Source organism: Tachyglossus aculeatus, chromosome Y4 (genome assembly GCF_015852505.1).
Source record: "Tachyglossus aculeatus isolate mTacAcu1 chromosome Y4, mTacAcu1.pri, whole genome shotgun sequence".
Lineage (NCBI taxonomy): Eukaryota > Metazoa > Chordata > Mammalia > Monotremata > Tachyglossidae > Tachyglossus > Tachyglossus aculeatus.
In genome coordinates this window covers 7,599,175-7,616,158 of record NC_052096.1, presented here as the reverse complement: position 1 = coordinate 7,616,158, position 16,984 = coordinate 7,599,175, and the positions used below count along the sequence as shown (strand labels likewise).

The 16,984-nt window shown below is 45.7% G+C and overlaps 3 protein-coding genes across 4 annotated transcripts; 2 read left to right on the top strand and 1 right to left on the bottom strand.

The window, feature by feature from the left end:
- The first annotated feature begins 308 nt into the window (after positions 1–308).
- Positions 309–735, top strand: LOC119947036 (histone H2A type 1-like). The gene has a single exon (XM_038768514.1). The coding sequence runs from the start codon at positions 309–311 to the stop codon at positions 699–701; it is 393 nt and encodes a 130-aa protein (XP_038624442.1). The 3' UTR covers positions 702–735.
- A 9,025-nt stretch (positions 736–9,760) lies between these two features.
- On the bottom strand, positions 9,761–10,141 carry LOC119946873 (histone H2B type 2-E). The gene has a single exon (XM_038768353.1). It carries the CDS (start codon positions 10,139–10,141, stop codon positions 9,761–9,763), a length of 381 nt encoding a protein of 126 aa, XP_038624281.1.
- A 301-nt stretch (positions 10,142–10,442) lies between these two features.
- On the top strand, positions 10,443–14,263 carry LOC119946872 (histone H2A type 1). Of its 2 annotated transcripts, none has more exons than XM_038768351.1 (2): positions 10,443–11,045; positions 14,160–14,263. In XM_038768351.1, exon 1 carries the CDS (start codon positions 10,443–10,445, stop codon positions 10,833–10,835), a length of 393 nt encoding a protein of 130 aa, XP_038624279.1. In that variant the 3' UTR covers positions 10,836–11,045; positions 14,160–14,263. The 2 variants fall into 2 exon arrangements, with proteins under 2 accessions (XP_038624279.1, XP_038624280.1); XM_038768352.1 differs by lacking the exon at positions 14,160–14,263 and adding an exon at positions 11,227–11,248.
- The last annotated feature ends 2,721 nt before the right edge of the window (positions 14,264–16,984 follow it).

Sequence of the window (16,984 nt, the reverse complement as noted above, 5' to 3'; positions counted from 1 at the left end):
AAGACTGTGAGCCCCCTTGTGAGGCAACCTGATCACCTTGTAACCTCCCCAGCGCTTAGAACAGTGCTTTGCACATAGTAAGCGCTTAGTAAATGCTATTCTTCTTGTTATTGTTGTTGTTGTTGTTGTTGCTGCGTGTAAAGCCCTAGGTAAAAAGAGGGATTCAAATACTGCTTTTTCAAGTAAATGAAGTGATAGCCAATCACAAGCCGAGAATTACATCCCCGCATTAACTATATAAAGGGGCTCATCCGTAAGGCGCCCTGCATTCTCGGTTGTTGTTCAGGGAGTACTGCTAGCGTGTGGCAATGTCTGGCCGTGGTAAGCAAGGAGGCAAAGTCCGAGCTAAAGCCAAGACCCGCTCGTCCCGGGCCGGTCTGCAGTTCCCGGTGGGGCGGGTGCACCGTCTGCTCCGCAAGGGCAACTACGCCGAGCGGGTCGGGGCCGGCGCTCCCGTCTACCTGGCCGCCGTGCTCGAGTACCTGACGGCCGAGATCCTGGAGCTGGCGGGCAACGCGGCCCGCGACAACAAGAAGACCCGCATCATCCCCCGCCACTTGCAGCTGGCCATCCGCAACGACGAGGAGCTCAACAAGCTGCTGGGCAAGGTGACCATCGCCCAGGGCGGCGTCCTGCCCAACATCCAGGCCGTGCTGCTGCCCAAGAAGACCGAGAGCCACCACAAGGCCAAAGGCAAATAAGCCCCACATAGAGTAGCCGAGAGACAATCTGAACCCAAAGGCTCTTTTCAGAGCCGCCCACTCCCTCAAGAAAAAAGCTGTTATTCAATTGTATGGATACATGGTCCAGGAAATTGCTTAACCCCAGCTGCTTGCCCAGGCCATAGAGCACAATATTTGGTAGACTCTGCCTATTCACCAGGAGTTTACATAGTGTCCAGTACTTCAGTCTGCTGCTAAAAAATCATCTTACTGAAAAATCTGTCCACATATTCCCATTCCTCAAAAAAACTCCCATGGTTGCCCATCCACCTACAAATGAAAAAAAAAAACAAACTCCTTTACCATCTGCTTTAGGAAACTCGATCAACTCGCCCCCTCCTATCTTAATAATAATAATGGCATTTATTAAGCACTTACTATGTGCAAAGCACAGTTCTAAGCGCCGGGGAGGTTACAAGGTGATCAGGTTGTCCCACAGGGGGCTCACAGTCCTAGTCCCCATTTTACAGATGAGGTAACAAAGGCACAGATAAGTGACTTGCCCAAAATCTCACAGCTGACAATTGGCAGAGCCGAGATTCGAACCCATGACCTCTGACTCCAAAGCCCATGCTCTTTCCACTGAGCCACGCTGCTTTTCCTAACTTTTCCTAACTTTTCCTAGTGCTTTTACTTCACTGATTTCATATTAAAACCCGACCGACACACTTTGCTCCTCCAGTACTAACATGTTCGCTGTACCCCTATCTTACTGCCCTCCCCTTGCCCATTTCTTGCCCACCTCCTGCCTCTGGTCTGGATCACCTTCCCGATCCACAGAGATCGGTGTTTGAGGCCAGAGGCAGGCCAGGCCTTCCCAACTAAGTCCTTATTTTCCCCACTCTGTCTCCCTTTTGTCACCTATGTACTTGTTTCTATGTCCTTGAAGCAGTTAATATCCACCCCACCCTCAGTCCCACAGCACTTTTGTATATATGCATAATTTATTTTAATGTCTGTCTTCCCCTCTAGTCTCCTGATGGGCAGTGAATGTGTCTATGAATTGTGTTGAATTCTCCCAAGCGCTTTGTGCAGTGCTCTGCACAAAGTAAGCGTTCAATAAATATGATTGATTGAATAAATGAATGAATTCAATAATAGAGTAGTAGTGAATTCAGTAATAGAGTAGTAGTAATGACAGGACTGCATTCATAGCCTTCTGCGAAGTCCTGGGAAAATGCAACAGAAGGGAAATATTCCCGGCCAACAGGAGCTAACAATCTAACAGGCGAGGCAGGCATACAATTGTATACAAAAGTTGGAATCGAGGAGATAAGCAACATAACAAAAAGCTAGGACACAATCTCAGTGAACCTTCGATTCAAACAGTGCTTTGCACATAGTAAGCGCTTAACAAATGTCATTATTATTATTATTGAATTATTATTGAATATGCAAAAATAGATATGATGGAATGCTAGGGATTTCGGTTGAACAGTAGGGAATCGGGCATTAAGTAAGATACAACTAAGGGGAAAGGAGCAAGAGGCAACGAGCTTTCTTTTGATTTTATGTCTTTTCATCTTTAACATTATTTGTCAAGTGCTTATTATGCGCCAAGAACTGTATTCATTCATTCATTTAATAGTATTTATTGAGCGCTTACAGTGTGCAGAGCACTGTACTAAGCGCTTGGGAAGTACAAGTTGGCAACACATAGAGACGGTCCCTACCCAACAACGGGCTCACAGTCTAGAATCAATCAATCAATCAATCGTATTTATTGAGCGCTTACTGTGTGCAGAGCACTGTACTAAGCGCTTGGGAAGTACAAGTTGTATGCAGACTACAACTGTATACTCCCCCTTCTAGACTGTATACTCCCCCTTCTTGACTGTGGGCCCACTGTTGGGTAGGGACTGTCTCTATATGTTGCCAGCTTGTACATCCCAAGCGCTTAGTACAGTGCTCTGCACACAGTAAGCACTCAATAAATACGATTGATTGATTGATTGATTGATCGTATACAAGTTGTATACAGAAGAAGCAGGGGGTTAAATACAAGACAATCAAGTTGGAAACAGTCCATGTCCCATATGGGGCTCTCAGTCTTAATCCCCATTTTACAGATGAGGTAACCGAGGCACAGAGAAGTGATTTGCCAAGGTCACATAGCAGACAAGTGGCGGAGGTGGAATTGGAACCCATCACCTTCTGACTCCCAGGTTCGTGCTCTTTCCTCTAGGCCACGGTTCTTCCTTCACCCCTTTCCCCCCTACCCCCTCTAGATTATGAGTTTACGATGAACGAGGAACGTTCAAAATTCTTGCCCCTGATTTTTACTTGATGCTTAATAGGGTGCTTCGCACATTGTACGTGATAATGGCAGTCATTAGCCTAATTCCCCAGGATGAACAAACACAGACCAGGTCCTAACACGGGTGAAATGATTTTAACAAGTGGCCAATCAAATTGGGCCACGGGCCATTGGACTGTTTACAAGCCAATCAGGAGACAATTAGGTTTATAAATTGGAGCTGTATAATTTAAGGACGCCTATCTTGCCAGATGTTATATGTTCTTAGTGGATTGCAAGCTTCTTGAAGGTAACGACCATGTCCCCACTAATAACCGTAGTTAAACGTTTGCTACAAGTCTACTTAATAATTGTGGCACTTAGCGCTTACTATCTGCCAAGCGCAGGGTTAGATACAAGTATGTTCGGTTGGACAGTCCCTGTCCCATGTGGGGCTCATTGTCTCCATCCCCATTTTACAGATGAGGGAACTGAGGCCCAGAGAAGTGACGTGCCCAAGGTGACACAGCAGACAGGTGGCGGGGTTGGGATTAAAACCCACGACCTCTGACTCCCAAGTCTGGGCTCTTGCCACTAAACCCCGCTGCGCCCCTCCCCAGTGGGATAGTTTACAACACCATCAGGAGGTTTGTCTCCTGTCAATCACAGTCCGAAAAGGGAGGACAGAAATATAGCTGAAAAATATAAGCAGCAGAATGGCTTAGTGAAAAGAGCCCGGGTTTAGGAGTCCAGAGGTTGTGGGTTCTAATCCCGCTCTGCCACTTGTCAGCTGGGTGACTTTGGGCAAGTCACTTCTTCTCTGTGCCTTGGCGTGAGCCCCACGTGGGACAAACCTGATAACCTTGCATCTACCTCAGCGCTTACAACAGTGCTCAGCACATAGTAAGCGCTTAAATACTATTATTAACTGAAGGAGGCAGGACAAGTGTAACTAAGTCATTTGCCCGAAGTCACAGAAGGTTCCACATTTTCCAAAGTACCCCGGAGGCACACATCCCGTTGTTTGGAAAAGAAATTGAGCGGCGTTAAATGAAACGTGTTACATTCCGTTCTTTTCAGTGAGTGTGTGGGTGGCTCTGAAAAGAGCCTTTGGGGTGTGGACAACACGGGTGTGTCTCAATATTGCCAGCTTTTTTTTTCTCTAACATTTCCTTTTTTCTTTCAATTTTATTTTATTATTTTATCTTAGTTTATTTTTACTGCTTCTATTCCAGGTCCTTTTGTGGGTGGCTCTGAAAAGAGCCTTTGGGGTGTGTCAATATTGCCAGCCTTTTTTTTTTCTCTTTAACGTTTCCTTTTTCTTTCCATTTTATTATTTTATTTTTGACTGCTCTTTATCCTTCATCTTCCAGGTCCTTTGGGTTCTAGTCGTAGTTGTAGCGCTTCAGGCTCACATTGGGAGCTTTTTGGCCTCTTATGATTGTCATCACCCGGCGGCACCCATGGGCAGGCGGCGCTTTAGGTGACTTTCCAATCCGTTTCACCGGCTTTTTCGGGACGATATTCCCAGGGCCCACAGCTTTCTTAGGCGCGGCGGTTCTCCCGGTCCCTTGAGTCGGGCGTTTTCCCTTCTTCGTTAGGGTCTTCTTAGACCCGTTAGGGGTTGTAGGGCTGCCGCTGGCACCGGGATTGGCGACGCGGAGGTTTGCGAGGGCGTCTCTTTTCGATCCTCTCTTGCGGCGCCCGTTACCGCCCGTTGGGTAGTCTTGAGGCAGGAGAGACTCTCTGAACGCGGCCAGAGTCAGAGGCTTGTTCATCCCGAAGCCCGCGAACTGTCGGGGAATTTTGTCGCGAGCCGGAGCCCCGGTTCTTTTCCCCATTCCTTTGGACTTCAGCTTTACAAAATCGGCAGAAGACGAAGCTTCCGGAAGCATCTTGTAGCAGGATCTGCCGCTGAACACCAACCGGCTACTTCTGATCGATCCGAGTCCCACCGGACCCCCGCTTTATATAGGCCCGACCCCGACGGAGACGAATCAACTTCCTTGAAGGACCCACGACGTGACAGAATCAATCGTCATCCTTCGCTCCAGCTGTGTTTTTTGGGGGGCTCCCCACCTCCCTTTGACCGTGAACTAAACCCCTCACCTCCTCAAATCAGCCGCTAAAATCCCCCCCTAGGTCCCTGCAATTGCGTTTCACCCAACCAGCGGGGGAAATGCCGTTTGAAACCAGGCAGGGAAGCGCGATCTGACCTTTTGAGGTAGTTCTAGGAAGGTAATTTGGGGAGGGATGGGGGATGTGACGGTCACTGCATTTAACGTCTAGGCAGATTTGGACCCTGGGGGAGGGAGGCCAACGTCCTGAGCCTCGTGGAGTTAAGGGGAAGGTGGGGAAAGATTTTGGAGAGGAAGGAGAAGGCGAGGGCGGAGCTGAGAAAACACAAACTACAGAGCTGAGGAAACACAAGATGGAAGGGCGTGGGGGGGGGGGGGGGGTGTTGATTCTGTTACGTCCAGGCCCTGGTCGCCCTGCGGGATGATTCTGTCACGTCGGACCAAAAAAAAAAAAAACGGTTAAACGTTCGTCTCCCCCTCTAGACTTTGAGCTCGTTATGGTTAGGGAATGTGTCTGATTGTACATATTTATTACTCTATTTATTTATTTTACTGGTGCATATCTATTCTATTCTATTTTATTTTGTTAATATGTTTGGTTTTGTTCTCTGTCTCCCCCTTCTAGACTGTGAGCCCATTGTTGGGTAGGCACCGTCTCTAGATGTTGCCAACTTGTACTTCCCAAGCGCTTAGTACAGTGCTCTGCACACAGTAAGCGCTCAATAAATACGATTGATTGATTGATTTTATTTTGTTATTTTGTCACCTCCAGGCCCATGACCCCCCCCATAATAATGATCATTCAGTCATCATTATTATCCCCCAATAATGATCATTCAGTCATCACTATTATGTTTTTTTGACGGCATTTATTAACCTGTATATATGTTTGTACACATTTATTACTCTATTTTACTTGTACATATCTATTCTATTTATTTTATTTTGTTAATATGTTTGGTTTTGTTCTCTGTCCCCCCCTTCTAGACTGTGAGCCCACTGTTGGGTAGGGACCGTCTCTAGATGTTGCCAACTTGGACTTCCCAAGCGCTTAGTACAGTGCTCTGCACACAGTAAGCGCTCAATAAGTATGATTGATTGATTGTCTGATGTTCTTTTGTCCTCTCCCAAGCGCTTAGTAGAGTGCTTTGCACACAGAAAGCGCTCAATAAATACGATTGAATGAATGACTGGAGAAAACCTCAGCCACCTTCCCCCCCTCCATGCCCCGCCCTCCGGATTGCCCTGTCTCCCAATATCTTTCTATTTTCCCCAAGCTAGCTCTCTTCCTCCCTTCAAGGCCCTGCTGAGAGCTCACCTCCTCCAGGAGGCCTTCCCAGACTGAGCCCCTTCCCTCCTCTCCCCCTCATCCCCCTCTCCATCCCCCCATCTTACCTCCTTCCCTTCCCCACAGCACCTGTATATATGTATATATGGTTGTACATATTTATTACTCTATTTATTTATTTATTTATTTATTTATTTTACTTGTACATTTCTATCCTATTTATTTTATTTTGTTGGTATGTTTGGTTCTGTTCTCTGTCTCCCCCTTTTAGACTGTGAGCCCACTGTTGGGTAGGGACTGTCTCTATGTGTTGCCAATTTGTACTTCCCAAGCGCTTAGTACAGTGCTCTGCACATAGTAAGCGCTCAATAAATACGATTGATTGATTGATTGATTGATTGATTCCCCACTCCCCAGTCTTCCGCAGTCCACACTCCCCTCTGTTTCTTTGCTCCCCCCTGCCTACCGTTTCTCTCATCAATAGCATTGAGAGTCTACTGAGTGCAAAGCACATCATAGTATTTGGGAAAAGACATAGGTAACACAAATGCAGTCCCTACCCTCAAGAAAATAAGGAATCAAGTGAGCGACTATAGCCACTGCAAGCAGTATGTGGATATGACATTTCCCTTATCAGTGGACCTTTTAAAGCAGTTTGTTTTTTTTTCCCCCAATATCAGGCTGTTGTGGAGTTTGTGCTTAATAATAATAATGGCATTTGTTAAGCGCTTACTATGTACAGAGCACTGTTCTAAGTGCTGGGGGGGTTACAAGGTGATCAAGTTGTCCCACGTGGGGCTCACAGTCTTAATCCCCATTTTACAGATGAGGTAACTGAGGCTCAGAGAAGTTAAGTGACTTGCCCAAGGTCACACAGCAGACATGTGGTGGAGTCGGGAAAATTTACACCTGGGGAGTAGGGTGAGAAGCAGCATGGCCTTGTGGATGGAGTCAGAAGATCTGGGTTCTAATTCCTGCTCTTCCACTTTTTTAGTGGTATTTGTTAAGGGCTTACTATGTGCCAGGGGCTGTACTAAGCACTGAAGTAGATAGAAGCTGATCAGGTTGGACACAGTCCATGTCCTATACGGAGCTCACAGTCTTAATTCACACTTTACAGATGAGGGAACTGAGGCACAAAGAAGTTAAGTGGCTTCCCCAAGGTCACACAGCAGAAAAGTGGCAGACTCCCCTTTTGATTCTCAAGCGGGTTTTCTATCCACTAGGCAATGCTGCTTCTCTCACTTGTCTGAGGTAAGAGAAGCAGCATGGCTTAGTGAATAGAGCCCAGGCCTGGGAGTTAGAAAGTCATTGGTTTTAATCCCTACTCCACCACTTTTCTGCTGTGTGACCTTGGGCAAGTTAGTTAACTGCTCTGTGCCTCGGATACCTCATCTGCAAAATGGGGATTGAGCCTGTGAGTCCCATACGGAACAGAGACTGTGTCTAAACCAATTTGAGATTGGGGATTGAGACAATCTCAACTGAGACTGTAAACTCCATTTAGGTCGGGGCCTGTGACCGACTCAGCTTGTATTCACCCCAGTGCTTAGTACAGTGCCTAGCACATAGTAAGTGCTTAACAAAAACCACAATCATTATTATTAGTATTATTAATTTGCTTGTATCCATGCCAGTACTTAGTACAGTGCCTGGCACATAGTAAGTGCTTAACAAAACAATTATTTCATGGACTGTGTCTAATCTAATCAGCTTGTATCTACCCCAACGCTTAGCACATAGTAAACGCTTAATAAATACCACTTTTAAAAGGGGGGTTAATTTGCTTTCGCCCCTGGAAACCTGCCTCTTTGGGAAGGAGAAGGGAAATGGGAAGAACGTGCTGAAGCCAAAAGTGAGGCTGGAGGAAGTTGCTGTAAAGGGATTGCACCCGCTACTGACCCAGGAAGTGAAATGTCTGAGTTTATGAATCTCCGCACACAGCCGCAACATGGAAAATCCGATGTTCGACTCAGACTGTCAACTCCAATAATTATCCTTTCAAGAAGACGGCATTTCAGCTCTATATGTTAAAATGCCCATTTTCGGCGGCGGAAGGGGGTCGGGGGAGGCGATGCAATTGGGGCCCGTTTCCCGCCAAGCTCCATTATCGGTTCTCACTCAGGTCCGCCAGTGAGCTGCATAATCAATCAATCAATCAATCAATCAATCGTATTTATTGAGCGCTTACTATGTGCACAGCACTGTACTAAGCGCTTGGGAAGTACAAATTGGCAACACATAGAGACAGTCCCTACCCAACAGTGGGCTCACAGTCTAAAAGATAATAATGATGGCATTTATTAAGCGCTTACTATGTGCAAAGCACTGTTCTAAGCGCTGGGGAGGTTACAAGGTGATCAGGTTGTCCCACGGGGGGCTCACAGTCTTCATCCCCATTTTCCAGATGAGGGAACTGAGGCCCAGAGAAGTGAAGTGACTTGCCCAAAGTCACACAGCTAAGTGGCGGAGCCGGGATTTGAACCCATGACCTCTGACTCCAGAGCCCGTACTCTTTCCACCGAGCCACGCTGCTTCTCATGACCCATAATTACCTTGCTAAAGAGGTTTCGTTTGTGGGTTATACGGTTTACGCATTATCCCCTTTGTCAGTGGCGTTGAGCACACTTGCACGTTTTATCTGATACCACTTCGGGGGATTTCTAGGTTATCCCGGAGTTAAATCGAGGGCTCTTTTCAGACCCACCTACCATGTCCGAGAAAGCCGCTATAACGACTGCATCTTGGCTTTTTTTTATAGTACTCCCATTAAGAGGGCTAGCAGTAAAATGTAGGTCTCAATGTAGGTAGGAAAAAATGTATTACAGGCAAAAAAAATAAAAAGCTTCGGAGATCTGGGTTCTAATCCCGTTCCGTTATCGCCAGCAGCGTAACCTTGAGCAAGTCAACTAACTTCAGTAAATACTTTGAGGCCCTCCCCGCTTCCTTTCCCTCTGCATTGTCTATGACATAAAGCTTGACTGTCAACTCGTTATGGGTAGGGAACGTGCCTAATTATGGTAAGTGCTGACATAAAAGCAGTATAGCTCAGTGAAAAAAACACGGGCTTTGGAGTCAGAGGTCATGTGTTCAAATCCCGACCCCAATTGTCAGCTGTGCGATTTTAGGCAAGTCACTTCACTTCTCTGCAGCAGTTCCCTCATCTGTAAAATGGGGATTAAGACTGTGAGCCCGCCGTGGCACAACCTGATCACTTTGTAACCCCCCCAGCACTTAGAACAGTGCTTTGCACATGGTAAAAGCTTAACAATTATCACACACTTTCACCTTTAACCTGCCCTAGTCTCTGATCAGAGAGTATCAGGGATATGGCCAACCGACTACTGTCCGTTTAAGTGATTATGGCTCCTTTTAGAAAACGTGGGTGGCTCTGAAAAGAGCCTTTGGTTTCAAGATAAGAAATCTGACGATCAATTTACTTGGAGCTGGTGTACTTGGTGACGGCCTTGGTGCCCTCGGACACGGCGTGCTTGGCCAGCTCCCCGGGCAGCAGCAGGCGCACGGCCGTCTGGATCTCCCGGGAGGTGATGGTGGAGCGCTTGTTGTAGTGCGCCAGGCGGGAAGCCTCGCCGGCGATGCGCTCGAAGATGTCGTTGACGAACGAGTTCATGATACCCATGGCCTTGGACGAGATGCCCGTGTCGGGGTGGACCTGCTTCAGCACCTTGTACACGTAGATGGAATAGCTCTCCTTCCGGCTCCGCTTGCGCTTCTTCCCATCTTTCTTCTGGGCCTTAGTCACGGCTTTCTTCGACCCCTTCTTAGGAGCGGGAGCGGATTTCGCCGGTTCAGGCATTTTAAGAAAAAAGCCTTCGAAAGCTCGAAGAAAAATGGTGCGGTGGGCGCGGTATCTGATACTTATACGGCGCGTATGCAAATAAGGGCTTGAAATCTGCCACTCTTTAATTGGACGAAATTTGAGGTGGTGTCACCCCCCCCACGTATGCAAATATTAGGATTCTAATTCCGCTCTTCTATTGGTCCACGTAGTGACCAATCAAAACGTTTGCCTTTGACTCCCCCGCAGCCTATAAAAGGCGGAGACGCCGAACTACGTAATCTTATGTTTCCTTCACTTCGCGGTGGTCGTTGGCAGCATGTCCGGTCGTGGAAAGCAGGGAGGAAAGGCCCGCGCCAAGGCTAAGTCCCGCTCGTCCCGGGCTGGTCTGCAGTTCCCGGTGGGGCGGGTGCACCGTCTGCTCCGCAAGGGCAACTATGCTGAGCGGGTCGGGGCCGGCGCCCCCGTCTACCTGGCCGCCGTGCTCGAGTACCTGACGGCCGAGATCCTGGAGCTGGCGGGCAACGCGGCCCGCGACAACAAGAAGACCCGCATCATCCCCCGCCACTTGCAGCTGGCCATCCGCAACGACGAGGAGCTCAACAAGCTGCTGGGCAAGGTGACCATCGCCCAGGGCGGCGTCCTGCCCAACATCCAGGCCGTGCTGCTGCCCAAGAAGACCGAGAGCCACCACAAAGCTAAGGGCAAATAAAGCCCTCATGGAATAACCGGTAAAAACAATCTGAACCCAAAGGCTCTTTTCAGAGCCATCCACATGCGCAGAAAAAGAGCTTTCACTTATCATCAATCGTATTTATTGAGCGCTCACTGTGTGCAGAGCACTGGACTTTCACTTATAATTTTCCGAGTGGATCAGACGACCTGCCAGCAATCGTCTTATTAGCATCTCACCCCATTACAGGTATGAAATCAATGAATAGCACATAACTGCTTGTGTGATAAGGGCTTGGGAGGACAACGCAATAATGGTGGTATTTGTTAAGCGCTTACTATGTGCAAAGCACCGTTCTAAGCGCTGGGGAGGTTCCAAGGTGATCAGGCTGTCCCGCGGGGGACTTACAGTTTTAATCCCCATTTTACAGATGAGGTAACTGAGGCCCAGAGAAGTGACTTGCCCAAAGTCACCCAGCTGACAATTGGCGGAGCCGGGATTTGAACCCACGACCTCTGACTCCAAAGCCCGGGCTCTTTCCACTGAGCCACGCTGCTTCCCCTAGAGTAGGTAAATGCGTTTTACTTGTACATATCTATTCTTTTCATTTTATTTTGTTAGTATGTTTGGTTTTGTTCTCTGTCTCCTCCTCTTAGACTGTGAGCCCACTGTTGGGTAGGGACCGTCTCTAGATGTTGCCAACTTGGGCTTCCCAAGCGCTTAGTACAGTGCTCTGCACACAGTAAGCGCTCAATAAATACGATTGATGATGATGGTGATCCTTATCCTGGTCTGTGAGCCTACTGTTGGATAGGGACCGTCTCTATATGTTGCCAACTTGGACTTCCCAAGCGCCTTCCTTCCTCTCCCCCTCGTCCCCCTCTCCATCCCCCCATCTTACCTCCTTCCCTTCCCCACAGCACCTGTATATATGTTTGTACATATTTATTACTCTATTTATTTTACTTGTACGTATCTATTCTATTTATTTTATTTTGTTAGTATGTTTGGTTTTGTTCTCTGTCTCCCCTTTTAGACTGTGAGCCCACTGTTGGGTAGGGACTGTCTCTAGATGTTGCCAATTTGCACTTCCCAAGCGCTTAGTCCAGTGCTCTGCACACAGTAAGCGCTCAATAAATACGATTGATTGATTGGTTATCCCCCTAGCCTGTAAGGATCGCATAAGAGGGAGAAGGACACTGGGATAAATTGGATAGGCACACACGTGAAGATGGGGTTTTAGTAGGGGAAGAAGGGAATCAAATGGTCTGGCTGATTAAGGGGGAAGGGAATTCCAGAATAGAGAGGGGATTCCCTTCCCCACAGCAGCTGTATATATGTATATATTTTTGTACATATTTATTACTCTATTTATTTATTTTACTTGTACATATATATTCTATTTATTTTATTTTGTTAGTATGTTTGGTTTTGTTCTCTGTCTCCCCCTTTTAAACTGTGAGCCCACTGTTGGGTAGGGACTGTCTCTATATGTTGCCAATTTGTACTTCCCAAGCGCTTAGTACAGTGCTCTGCACAAAGTAAGCGCTCAATAAATACGATTGATGATGACTGTCTCTATATGTTGCCAACTTGTACTTCCCAAGCGCTTAGTACAGTGCTCTGCACATAGTAAGCGCTCAATAAATACGATTGATGATTGATGATGATGTAGCAAGAAGGTCACTGCTGATCTCCTATTACTCTATTTTATTTGTACATATTTATTCTAATTATTTTATTTTGTTAAATGTTTGGTTTTGTTTTGTTCTCTGTCTCCCCCTTCTAGACTGTGAGCCCACTGTTGGGTAGGGACTGTCTCTAGATGTTGCCAATTTGTACTTCCCAAGTGCTTAGTACAGTGCTCTGCACAAAGTAAGCGCTCAATAAATACGATTGATGATGACTGTCTCTATATGTTGCCAACTTGTACTTCCCAAGCGCTTAGTACAGTGCTCTGCACATAGTAAGCGCTCAGTAAATACGATTGATGATTGATGATGATGTAGCAAGAAGGAGATCTCTGCTGATCTCCTATTACTCTATTTTATTTGTACATATTTATTCTAATTATTTTGTTAAATGTTTGGTTTTGTTTTGTTCTCTGTCTCCCCCTTCTAGACTGTGAGCCCACTGTTGGGTAGGGACCGTCTCTATATGTTGCCAACTTGGACTTCCCAAGTGCTTAGTACAGTGCTCTGCACACAGTAAGCGCTCAATAAATACAATTGATGGATTGATTGATTTTATTTTGTTATTTTGTCACCCCCAGGCCCATGACCCCCCCATAATAATGATCATTCAGTCATCATTACTATCCCCAATAATAATGATCATTCAGTCATCACTATTATTTTTTGACGGCATTTATTAACCTGTATATATACATTTGTACATATTTATTACTCTACTTGTACATATCTATTCTATTTATTTTATTTTGTTATTTTGTCACCCCCAGGCCCGTGATCCACCCCATAATAATGATCATTCAGTCATCATTATTATCCCCAATAATAATGATCATTCAGTCATCACTATTATTTTTTGATGGCATTTATTAACCCGTATATATGTATATACGTTTGTACATATTTATTACTCTACTTGTACATATCTATTCTATTTATTTTATTTTGTTATTTTGTCACCCCCAGGCCTGTGACCCCCCCATAATAATGATCATTCAATCATCATTATTATCCCCCAATAATAATGATCATTGTCATCACTATTATTTTTTTGACGGCATTTATTAACCTGTATATATGTATATATGTTTGTACATATTTATTACTCTTACTTGTACATATCTATTCTATTTATTTTATTTTGTTATTTTGTCACCCCCAGGCCCGTGACCCCCCCCCCATAATAATGATCATTCAGTCATCATTATTATCCCCCAATAATAATGATCATTCAGTCATCACTATTATTTTTTTTTACGGCATTTATTAACCTGTATATATGTATATAGTTTGTACATATTTATTACTCTATTTTACTTGTACATGTCTATTCTATTTATTTTATTTTGTTAATATGTTTGGTTTTGTTCTCTGTCCCCCCCTTCCAGACTGTGAGCCCACTGTTGGGTAGGGACTGTCTCTAGATGTTGCCAAATTGGACTTCCCAAACGCTTAGTACAGTGCTCTGCACACAGTAAGTGCTCAATAATAATGATAATAATTGATTGATTGATTGGTGGTAGCCCTTTCTTTGAATGCAGAGGTTTGGGGCCAAGCGAAGCGGAGTTAGGGTCTTGAACAAGCCTGGCGATCTTAAAGTTTAATTTCCTTCCATCCCACCGAAAACAAGTTTCTCCACCCATGCCTTTTCAGTTCTTTTATCCCGATTTAGGCCGATCCTGAGCTGACCCGCATCCCGGGCCAAAGGGAAAGCCATGTAGAGACCTGGATTCCAAACTCGACTCTGCCACTTTGCTGTGTGACCTTGGACGAGTCGCTTCAGTTCTCTGGGCCTCGGTTGCTTCATCCGGAAAATGGGGATTGAGCCCCACGTACGACAGGGACTGTGTCTGACCTGATTAACTGGTATATAGAACGCTTAGTACAGTGTCTGGTAAGTAGTAAGTGCTTAATAAATTCTACTAGACATAACAAAAAAAGATCCAAACTCTAGGGGCAGGGACGTGGCCTTAGTGGATAGAACACGGGCCTGGGTTTCACGGTTCTAATTCTAGCTCCACCACTTGTCTGCTGCGTGACCTTGGGCAAGTCACTTCACTTCCCTGGGCCTCAGTTAACTCATCTGGGAAATGGGGATTAAGACTGAACCCCTTGTGGAACAGAGATTGTGTCCAATCCTTTTAGCATTGTATTTCCCCCAGTGCTTAGAAGAGTGCTTGACACATAGTACGTGCTTAACAAATACCACCACTATTATTATTATCAAATACCATTAAATAAAACAAAAAAAAAGGTATAAACGGTGTTGGTTCCTCTCCCACTCCTCCCCCTCTCCATCCCCCCGCCTTACCTCCTTCCCTTCCCCGCAGCACCTGTATATATGTATATATGTTTGTACATATTTATTACTCTATTTATTTTACTTGTACATATCTATTCTATTTATTTTATTTTGTTAATAAGTTTGGTTTTGTTCTCTGTCTCCCCCTTCTAGACTGTGAGCCCACTGTTAGGTAGGGACCGTCTCTATATGTTGCCAACTTGTACTTCCCAAGCGCTTAGTACAGTGCTCTGCACACAGTAAGCGCTCAATAAATACGATTGATTGATTGATTGATCGGTTGGGGTTTCCCTGGTGGCCGCCAGGGGGCGCCCCGTCCCACAGGAATGGGCACAGCTACTCATTCATTCATAATAATGATGATAATAATAATAATAATAATGGTGGCATTTGTTAAGCGCTTACTATGTACCAAGCACTGTTCTAAGCGCTGGGGGAGATACAAGGTAATCAGGTTGTCCCACCTGGGGCTCACAGTCTTAATCCTCATTTTACAGATGAGGGAGCCGAGGCACAGAGAAGTTAGGTGACTTGCCCAAAGTCACACAGCAGACAAGTGGCGATGTTGGGATTAGAACCCACGACCTCTGACTCCCAAGCTCGTGCTCTTTCCACTGAGCCACGCTGCTTCTCTAACAATGGTATTTGTTAAGCGCTTACTATGTGCAAAGCACTATTCTAAGCGCTGGAGGGGATATAAGGTGATCAGGTTGTCCCACGTGAGGCTCACATTTTACAAAGCAGCAGCGTGGCTTACTGGAAAGAGCATGGACTTTGGAGTCAGAGGTCATGGGTTCAAATCCTGGATCCACCAATTGTCAGCTGTGTGACTTTGAGCAGGTCACAACTTCTCTGTGCCTCAGTTCCCTCATTTGGAAAATGGGGATTAAGACTGTAAGTCCCCTGTGGGACAACCTGATTACCTTGTATCCCCCCAGTGCTTAGAACAGTGTTTTGCACATAGTAAGCACTTAATAAATACCATCATTATTATTATTGTTATTATTAGATGAGGTAACAGAGGCGCAGAGAAGTGAAGTGACTTGCCCAAAGTCACACTGCTGACAAGTGGCGGAGCTTTGATTAGAACCCATGACCTATAACTTCCAAGCCTGGGCTTTTTCCACGGAGCCAAATGAGCGGACATTTGGCTGCTCATCCATTCATTCATTCAATCGTATCTATTGAGCGCTTACTGCGTGCAGAGCACTGTACTAAGCGTTTGGGAAGTACAATTCAGCAACAGAGACAACCCCTGCCCACACTGGGCTCACAGTCTGGAAGGGGGGAGACGGACATCCGAACAAGTAAACAGGCGTCAGTAGCATCATTATAAATAGAATTATAGATACATACACGTCATTAATAAAAATAAATAGAATTATAATTATAAGTATGTACATATCGATTAGCTCCAACTAGGGAATGGGGACCTGTCTGCATGTTTTGTTTTGTTGTCTGTCTCCAGCCCTTCTATCAATCAATCAATCAATCGTATTTATCCACCAAGCTAGCTCTCTTCCTCCCTTCAAGGCCCTACTGAGAGCTCACCTCCTCCAGGAGGCCTTCCCACACTGAGCCCCTTCCTTCCTCTCCCCCTCGTCCCCCCTCCATCCCCCCCATCTTACCTCCTTCCCTTCCCCACAGCACCTGTATATAAGTATATATGTTTGTACATATTTATTACTCTATTTATTTATTACTCTATTTATTTATTTATTTATTTTACTTGTACATATCTATTCTATTTATTTTATTTTGTTAGTATGTTTGGTTTTGTTCTCTGTCTCCCCCTTTTAGACTGTGAGCCCACTGTTGGGTAGGGACTGTCTCTATATGTTGCCAACTTGTACTTCCCAAGCGCTTAGTACAGTGCTCTGCACACAGTAAGCGCTCAATAAATACGATTGATTGATTGATTACTGTGTTCAGAGCACTGTGTGACTGACTGTGGCTTCTAGACTGTGAGCCCGTTGTTGGGTAGGGACCGTCTCTATATGTTGCCGACTTGGACTTCCCAAGCGCTTAGTACGGTACTCTGCAAACAGTAAGTGCTCAATAAATACGATTGGATGGATGGATGGATGGATGGATGAATGAATGAATGAATGAATGAAGCCATGCTGCTCTCATTGGTCGATCGGGCCGGAGGACCGGCTCCTCCCCGTTGCTAGGAGACGGGATAAACAGCCGGG

Bases quoted from the DNA above. Each gene is read 5' to 3' on its own strand.
- LOC119947036 (XM_038768514.1), top strand. From the start codon at position 309: ATGTCTGGCCGTGGTAAGCAAGGAGGCAAAGTCCGAGCTAAAGCCAAG.
- LOC119946873 (XM_038768353.1), bottom strand. From the start codon at position 10,141: ATGCCTGAACCGGCGAAATCCGCTCCCGCTCCTAAGAAGGGGTCGAAG.
- LOC119946872 (XM_038768351.1), top strand. From the start codon at position 10,443: ATGTCCGGTCGTGGAAAGCAGGGAGGAAAGGCCCGCGCCAAGGCTAAG.